At 49.4% G+C, this 8,991-nt stretch overlaps 2 protein-coding genes across 2 annotated transcripts in view; one reads left to right on the top strand and one right to left on the bottom strand.

Annotated features, from left to right (window-relative positions):
- Nucleotides 1–86: 86 nt before the first annotated feature.
- Nucleotides 87–8,896, bottom strand: POLDIP2 (DNA polymerase delta interacting protein 2). Its single transcript, XM_005425480.2, has 11 exons — nucleotides 8,878–8,896; nucleotides 8,609–8,727; nucleotides 7,928–8,025; nucleotides 7,077–7,173; nucleotides 6,531–6,606; nucleotides 5,833–5,940; nucleotides 5,456–5,592; nucleotides 4,486–4,512; nucleotides 4,175–4,300; nucleotides 3,693–3,772; nucleotides 87–2,209 (listed from the first exon to the last, which is right to left on the bottom strand). Exons 1-11 carry the CDS (start codon nucleotides 8,894–8,896, stop codon nucleotides 2,095–2,097), a joined length of 1,002 nt encoding a protein of 333 aa, XP_005425537.1. The 3' UTR covers nucleotides 87–2,094.
- TMEM199 (transmembrane protein 199) overlaps nucleotides 8,897–8,991 on the top strand; it is a 2,598-nt gene continuing 2,503 nt past the window's right edge. Inside the window, exon 1 of the mRNA XM_031060620.1 lies at nucleotides 8,897–8,940. Within this exon, the coding sequence (XP_030916480.1) occupies nucleotides 8,897–8,940 (44 nt within the window). The remainder of the gene's footprint in view (nucleotides 8,941–8,991) is intronic.

The following is an 8,991-nucleotide window of genomic DNA, read 5'->3' on the forward strand; positions in this document are numbered from 1 at the left end:
TGGGGCGGGTCCGGGCCCGGGGGGGGGGAGGGAAGAGGCTGGTGGCCGTAGCGCCGCTGGGCAATGAGAGGCGGGAGGCAGAGGCGTTCGTTCAGCGCTTTATTGGTTGGTTCTTTGTACAGGTATTTACACCGAGAGGGGGACGGGGCTCGGCCGCGCTCCGGGAAGGCACCGGAGGGATGAAGCGGTTGGGGAAAGGCCCTGCCGAGCCTCTGGCATCGCGCCCAGGCGCCAGGACAGGCCGGCAAAGCCTGCTGGAGTGGAAACATTCCTGCGGTGCCCCGGTGTGTTACCGCGGTGACCTCGGTCTTGCCAATGATTATCCTGGCAGGAATGTCCGTCCCTGCCTCAGCCCCGATGGGACATCACCCCAAAACCCAGCAGAGCCTGCCCCGGGATCACTCCATCCCTTCGGGGTGGAGCAGCGAGGTTAAACATTCACAGGGGTGTTGCAATCGCCAGGAAAGCTGAAGTAACCCCGAGGGAGGGCAGGGCAGCTGCATGGGAAGGGACAAGCAGGGTCCTACCGGCTCCTGCTGCCTCTGAACTCGAGGCATCTTCCCACCTCCTCCTCCTGAGAGGAAATCAGCATGACAGCAGCAATGGGGGGTTGTCAGCTGTGAATGGTCTTTAGGGATTCTTTTCTACCCCTAAAAGCAGGCTGGCTGTTTGAACCTTTGAAAGTCTAAGTTTGAGCAAGGACTACCTGAGAGGAAGGAAGACACAAAACTGAAGAGACTGGTGACAGATAAACACTGCAGTGATTGAGTCTCTCTAAACAGGGATCCACTGCCTGTGGGACAGCATCAGAGTCTCCCCCCAAGGCTGTTTGCTCACAGCTCTGCCTTGCAGGGCCACGGGCAAACAGGCTGCTCAGAGGGGGCTCCAGGGAAGAGGGAATAACTGGGATACTTCTAAATCAAGGAAAACATCCTGTGAGTTAGTTACACCTTGTCATTTAAGCAAGAGTAGGAAAGGAGGAAGGGTGGGAACTCTTCCTAGGGTTATCACAAAGCCAAGTACTCCTGTCTCAGAGTCATGCAGAAGTCTGGAAACCCAGAGGCAGCCAGAAGGGTCCCACACCACGGGGGCTGATGATCTCTGCAATCCTCAGAGCTGCTCTGGCTTTCCCACACATCCATACATTGTCATCTTAGAGGATTTCACAGTCCTGCAGGGCCCTCCAGATACATGCCACCAAAAAACCCCAACCTGCCAAGCAGAGCAAGCAGGAGCAGAAAGCCAAGCACTGCCTCACAGCATTCCAGGTGAAAACAAGCAGGAACTACCAAGGAAATATGGATGCAGCCACAGTGTGAGCAGGGGAGCTGCTGAGATGGAAATCCCTGCAGCAAAGCAAAGCCCTGGCAGGGGAAGGACTCCCTCAGCTCTCCTGTGCCATCACAGCACAGAGCCTGGTGCTCTGCACACACAGGACACTGTGACAGCACCATATGTCACCCACCTCGTCCCCTCTGCACCCTCTTCTCCAAGAAGAACAGGCTTTGTATCACAGCACAAAGCCCAGACAAGCTGTGCCACAAGTGGAGCTCACAGGCTGCTCCAGCCCTGGCTGGATCCCAAAAAGCAGCTGCACTGCAGGAAAGCTGAGCTCACATTCCTGATCCCTAAAGGAGGAGCAGCTGCTTCTGAAGCAGCAAGAACTCTGGGGGAGCAACAAGCTGGGACAGGCTGGATGCAAAGCCATGGCCTTGGCTTAGGAAGGAAGACTGGTTGCAACTGGAAGGGCCAGTTTATTAGAGAAACCTCACATTGCAGAGAAGTCACAACACATTGGAAAGAGTCCAGGCCTGCTGAGGGGGGCCAGTCTTCTGCAGCAGCACAGATCTACATCCCCCAGCCCCAAAAACCCAGCAGGTGCCACAGAGGGAAAGGTTACCTGGAACACAGCTTATGTTTTACAAGCAGCCTGAGAGAAGAGTAGTAAAGTTCCAAAAAAAGCCTCCCTGGCAGACAACAGTTAAAACAAAAATGGTTTAAAATGTTTAAAAGCTCCGTGTTCTTGGCTGCAGCATAAAGGGGAGGCAAAGGTCTACAACACACACAGGCCTCCGTGGCTCTGGGCACTCTGATCTACCAGTGAAGGCCGGAGGGAGGGGTCTTCTCATCTTTGTTGCTTTCCAGGGAAAAGGGTGGGATTCGGACATCAAAGTGGGAGCCATCAGGCCTCTCAAATCGAAAAGTGCCCCTGCAAAAATAACGGCAGAGGTCACACTGAGGCCAGGGACAAGCACAACTAGGAAGCACAGCAAAAAGGTAAGACCTGAGCTCTTCAACATCCTGGGGGTGCATCTGCAAGGCTGGTCCAGCAGCAAGGACATGGGCTCAGCTGCAAACGTAACTCATTTATGGAGGACTCCTGGGCAGTTTTACAGCACATCCCTGACACATTTCCTGCACAAAGCTGTGATGATTGCAGCCCACAGGAGCCAAGCACCCTTCATGCACCTGCAGTGGTGTTTACCAAACTCCCACTCACCAGGAGACAGAGCCATCTGAGCTATTTTTACAGACTGGTTACACGTAAATTCTGATTTGTTTTTCTTGGCAGGAGCTCCACTGGTTGTCTATGACATTAAGAAATCCCATCACAGATGTAATTTGGAACAGCTTCAGCTTTGCATTTCAGAGCTGAACCTGCCTGTCCTGGTACAACCATTTGTTTACTGCTCTGAGCTACAGACAGCTGTACTGCAGAACACAGCATGGGCCAGAGGGCTGTGGAGATAAATTAAAGGTTCTCAGGACAGAGAGGACACAACTGAACACCAGAAGTCATAGCTGAGCAGCTTCTGAACTGCAGAACCTTTGTCTCTTTGTCTTCAGGATGTATGCAGAGAGGGAAAAACTACCAGACCATCTGGTTTTATTCCTCAGGGCATCCATTCAGGCAATTTAAAACACTTCACATGGCAAACAAGGTACGCCCTATATGCAAAGAGCTGCTCTCCTGCTTTTCCCAATTCAAATGCAACCCAACTTTGAAGGAGATTTCCTTAAAAAAATGCAGAAGGACCTGTCATACAGAAGGCAAGAGGTGGCTGTGCAATCCTTGTCCACACAGAGTGGTGGCACTAAACGTGCTAACCCAGCCAAAAGGCAAATAAAGGGAAGCTGCTTTAACCCCAAGGCACAGGAAAAGAACAACTCAGCTGGGCACTTCCCTCCCTGCACTCACAGAAGAAGAAATTTAAACAGCAGTTAGACTGAAGTCCTTACCTGGTCTAAACTGGGAAAACCCTTGCATGCCAATTTCTGACACACAAGTGCATGGAGAGGGAGTTAAAGCCCAATCCTCTCTCAAGAAAGGAAATATCAGAGCACACATCCCTGCTGCTGAGGGAATCACCAGCACAAGGCCTTGGCTCTTGCACCAAGGACAAAAGGAATAACTTCTTCATGTCTTTAAATCCAGTCTAGCACAGACCACAGCAGGAGGAGAGATTATCCTGGAACCCCTCCTGGTGCAGAGAACCGACAGATCATCTTATCACTAACTAGGATACAGCTAGAGAGAAGCTCATCAGATTTTAGCTACCAACTATGCCCTGTCCTCTCCACTTCCACCCAGCTTTTAGCCACAACCCCAGGCTGCAAACTGCACCCCAGCTCACTGCTGGGGGGTCCTACACCCAAAACACTGCTGCAGCAATGAGGGGTTCTTTTCTTACCACATGTGACCACTGGATGCCTGCAGGGAGACGTGGCTGCTGTACTGAAATGCTGGCTGCTCTTTGGACAAAACTGGCTCCTGAGAAAACAAGAGACCACTGGGCATCAGCAATTCTACCACAAATAGGCATCAACAGGAAATTTATATAGCATGAAACAAAACCAAAGAGAGATCTACACCCAGCATTTCTCCCAATTACACAGCAAACAATTTGTCCACCGAGTAGCATCACAATCGTGTTATTATTCCAGTTTTCCAACCACCAGTCATTTAGGATCACCCTCTAATACTCAGTGGGAAGTTTCAGTTCATGCAGACAAACAACAGATGAAAAGCTCACGTGACTTTTTTCACTGCCAGCTTCCCACTCCATCTATTTAAAGTGCCCACTAAGCAATGTACTGGCAAATCCACACAACCAAGTGAGAGAACTCCAGAAAAGGGCTGTGTTTCCCAAAAAAAAAGCTGGATGGTACCTACCCTTCCTACAACCCCACGGCCCCGGACTGTCTCCAAGGTGCCAGACAAGCTGAATATCCTCCAGTGCCGTTCTCTCAGCTGCACCACCTCACTGTCCAGGTTCTCCAGGCGAATGCAGTAGCGCCACTGGGCAGAAGAAAGACTCTTATCAAGAGCTGGAATCAGCTGCAAGCAGTTGATAACCTACAGCTGGTACTGGGAAACAGTTGCCAGGCAAAGGCTACTCTCCCTCAGAGCTTATCACACTGCAGTGATGCCACAGTAAATTAACTCCTTCCCTTTAGCTGCTCCGTGATACAAGAGGCACTTACCCAGTAGACGTGGGAATTCTGGGCTTCCTGTCAAGAGAAACAAAAGACTTTAGCAGCTGCCCTTGGACATGTGGTGCCAAAAACCTCTTCAGCTGTCACCACAGCACCGGCACAGGGGCTCTCACTCCGTGCCAGGGTGACGCAGACAACTCACATGAGCACAGACAGCTGCTCTCTGAGGCCTGCCATCAGCAGAGCCTGGCACTGCCTCTGCTCTACACTATTCATGACGTGGGAGATTTGTAAGGAGCTCGTGACAACCCCCAGGGTTCATCTCCATGTTAATTATGCACTTTCTACATATCTAAAACCACCCCTTTCCTTGCCTTTGGGCACCTGTTTTTCTGACAAACACCAGCTGGATCCACAAAAGTTGCAAATCCACACCAAAACATGCACATGCCACAGCTCAGACTCCCCAACAGCCGTGCTCAGAAATCACAAACTGCTGTGGGAATTCCCAGCTCTCCCACTCAGGAGTCTGTTGGAGCTGCGTTTTTTTGGATGGTCCACGTGAAGTTCCGTGCTATAAAGAGCACATGGTTATCAGCTAAATCCAGAAGGCTTTAGCCAAACCCTCTAAAGCCAAACAAGAGGCAGGAAATGGGCAGGATAACAGACGTGGCTGTTGTTAGAGAGCAGATGGCCCCAGCCTCACCTCACGTGACTGAGGCACTAACAGGACCAATTCAAGTCTTCCCAAAGATATTGCTAGCACTGTTGTGCAGAACATTACAGGTTATTTATTTCTCATCCTACAGATAACCAGCAAAAGCCAACATGCAGGAGATGTTCTCCAAAAATATATGACAAAACAGTTTCATGTGTATACTCATGAGAAGAAAATGGCAACTGTGGTTAAAATGTCATTTCTCCAGTAAGCAGAAGGTACCTTCAGGCAGCAAACCAGCCTTAACAAAAACAAGCAAGTGAAACAGATGGCAGAATTACCAGAGCAGCAGAGACTTACCCTCATGCCCATGTAGAAGGGGATAACAGTGACACGGATGTTCTCCGTGGTTTCTCGGTGCACATCCGAGAGCTCCAGCCAGGGGTGGTTCTTCTCCTGCCACGCACACAGAGTGTCCCTTGCTACAAAAGGTGGGACTGTGGGGAGGGAAAGGTGAGAGGAAACACTGTAGCTGGAGTGCTCTCCCCTCAACACAATTCCTTTCACATGGTTAAAAAAAATATTCAAAGGCAGTTTCAGTGTAACAAACCCCAAGCCAGACATGATTTTTATACCATATCCAAGATGATGGGGTTTGGGTATTTTTTATAGAGCACTGGGTATTTTTATAGAGCACCATCTGGCTCTGGAGAATTCCCTGTGCAGCCAGAATTTACCTTTTGTTTGGTCGTACATGAGGAACCTCTCAAAGAGCTCATGCTGGATGGGCACTTGATCAGTGGAGCTGTAGGGAAGGATGTCTTCATGGCTTACATAGTCTAAACCTGAAAAAGAAACCCCAAAACCTATGGAACTTCCCCAGCAGAGAGCAGCTCAGAAGTATCCTGGCAGAAAAATTGATCACCCTGGTGAGGAAAAAGGACTTTGGCAGCAGAAGTTAAAGCTAATATCACAACTGCAATGAAGAATGGAGGAGATGTGCCAGGAATAACTCTTGGCAGTGTTCTCCTGTGAGGTTTTTCATGGAGGGACTCCTCTGATAAACACATACTGCCCTGCAAAGTGCCTGCACTGCCCCAAAAGCACTCTGGGCAGGAAATGCCCAGGACAGGAATAAATCCAGCTGTCCTGACCACAAAGTACAACAGCCCATATACAACTTGGTATGGGATCTATGCCTCAAAAGCTCAATCAGACATGGCTGTGTCTGATCACAGAGGGCCCAATTTGCAGCTATCCAAAGGGTTTCCTGTACTTTAGTCACTCTGTTGTGTCCAGCACAGCCCTAAGCTATGGACAGATCCACTACAGAATGTCCTGTAGGAATTGCTGCTTCACTGGCAGGGGCTGACCACTGATACTTTTTCTGACCTCACCTCACAAGGAGCAGAGGCTGCAGGGGGATTTCACTCACCTGGGATGGCATAGAGGGCTCTGCTGTCATCATGATTTGCCAGGAACGTCACTGCCTCTGTCTGTGATCTCTGGGACTGAGAAACAGGGAGGTTTTATGACTTTGTGTGCATTGCTGCAGGACAGTTTCCAGTCATATTTCAGCTCATTAGTGAGGTTTATAAAGCACATAATGTTTATTTCATTTAACCAATTCACCTCAGAATTCTGTCCATTTAATTCCTCTGGGCTAACTCCCCACTCAGACAAGTGAGAAGCATTTTCAGTGCTGCAGCCCACACTCCTAATGACCTGTGTGCAACAGTGTGGGAACAGCACCAGGAACGGGAAAGGAGGTTGGAAAGGGGAAACATGATCCAGAAAACAGTTGTATGACATTTCAGATGATCTATCTCAGGGAAAACATGCCTTGAAGAACAAATTTATCCAAAATTCCTAACTAATCCAGTTAGCCACCAAACTAATTTTCCTTCAGTGCCTGTCCCTCTGAACCACTCATGTAAGAGAAGATACTCGAGTTTCAATACCAACATTACTCATTACTTACTATATGTGGACAATCCCGGGCATCTATTAACACCTGGTAGTAAGTGTGTGTTTTACCCTTGACCTCTTTGGAACCATGGCCTGCCACATTCTCGCTCCTAAAGAGAAAAGCAAAGCTCTGAGCTCAAGCCCAGGATGGCAGCAAATTCTTGTTACCAGGACCAAGCACTTATAAACAATGATATTTTAAAAGACACATTTTACAGCCTGTAATCATCTGGCTGCACCCAAACCAGAGCCCCACGAGCCACCCACACAATGACAGACGAGCTGAGATGACCATCAGTGGTGTCTGACACAGCTCCAACAGCTCAGAGGTTTTTCCTGCTCAGTGCAGGCTCCTCTCTGGGGTGGATACTCCTACTGCCCTCTGATCTTCTCTCTGATCCTCACTCCTTCCCAGCACAACTCATCACAGGCCAGGGGAAACACAGATGCAAGAGGGGAGAGAACTGAATAACAACTCAAGAAGGATGAGCTTGGCTTAGTGGGCTGAAGTTGAGGAGGAAGCTGACAAACCCAACTCACTGGCAATCTACAGCAGCCTCCAAGTGGTAACACAGGAGCCTGGATCTAACTCAAAAAGGGGGGTTTTTGTATAACACAAAATTCCATTAGCATAATTTTAACTGATTTTTATTTCCTCCATACAGACACTTTTATCTTTCATACTTCCATCATGTCTCTAATTAATAATACTCAATAATGAAGTATCTCTTTAATGACCTCCCCTAGTTCACCCTCATGCAAACAGACCCATGCCATTGCCCCTCCTTAAAAACACTTTTTTACCCCAAATAGGAAACTCACTACAAAATGTAAATCTAACAGTCCAAATCCTCAAATCCTTACTTTTCTGTGACAGGAGAAGCCACATCCCGATCATAAAGCCTGGCTTGCCAGGGAAACAGGACTATTCCTCGATAGCCAAACACACTGTGCAGGAAGAGCTGGAGGGAACAAATAATTGCAGCTGAATTCTTTTAAAAATCTGTTATCTGAGGTAAAACTACAAACATTTGCAAAAAGTTTAATGTGTGGTATGGGGATACAGGGAGAAACATCATTGTGATGACCCAGAGCACAAAGAGAGAAACAGTTTGGGATGGGAGAAGAAATCCATGTCATCTCTATCCCATAAAAGGGAAGGACTAAACCAGTAATGCAGTAATAGAGTAGCAGAAAGGAGAGACTGCTCACAAACAGATCTGAGAGTCTTAAAGACAGGAATTACAAGTTTAATTCTTATTTCTCAAATTGACTGATTGTCTCTTTGGATCCTTGAGGGAGAAAATCCCAAAGCAAGACAGTGGAGCAAACGCCATTGTACAACAGTTGTGTTGTGCTGCAGATTCTTATCAAGCTGCTATTGTCAGATGACTGACAAACTGCAGACACAGCACTGACAAGGAGCACCGAGCTGTGAAACTCCCGGCCTTCTGCTGCTGACTTTTCCTTACAGGCAATCCCTCAGCTGCCCAATCCCTGTGCCAGGAGGCCGCAGGGCCAGCTGTGCCCCCCAGAACCCCTTACCTGGCCTGTCTCGTATTTCCCGTGCTGCTTCGGGGCCTCAAACACCCCCACGGTCTCCAACACTTTGCCCTCGGGACGGTTCCTGGCAGCAGAGAGGCAGCTTGGAGGGTTTGCAAGGGCTACAGCAGCCGCCAGCCCAGGGGGACACTGCTGCCCACCTTGTGTGTCCCCCGGGCACCCCAGAAGCAGCCCAGTCCCTGCCCTCCACCCTTTACCAGTGTCCCCTCTGCCCACTGCCCTGGACACCCTCACCCAGTTGTTCCTTTAGCCCAATCCCTCCTCTCCCATATGTCAACCGTGACAGCCCCCAGCTCCTTCACAGTTTCCCCCCAGTGACTCAACAGACCCCAACCCACCCCCAGCTCCCCTCACCCTCAATCACC

Source organism: Geospiza fortis, unplaced genomic scaffold (genome assembly GCF_000277835.1).
Source record: "Geospiza fortis unplaced genomic scaffold, GeoFor_1.0 scaffold425, whole genome shotgun sequence".
NCBI lineage: Eukaryota > Metazoa > Chordata > Aves > Passeriformes > Thraupidae > Geospiza > Geospiza fortis.

Excerpts from the sequence above, each read along its gene's own strand:
- POLDIP2 (XM_005425480.2), bottom strand. Across the intron at positions 5,941-6,530 it reads AGCCCTCTATGCCATCCCAG|GTTTAGACTATGTAAGCCAT; the intron begins GTGAGTGAAATC and ends TTTCTTTTTCAG. Across the intron at positions 2,210-3,692 it reads GCATCCAGTGGTCACATGTG|GGGCACTTTTCGATTTGAGA; the intron begins GTAAGAAAAGAA and ends TTATTTTTGCAG.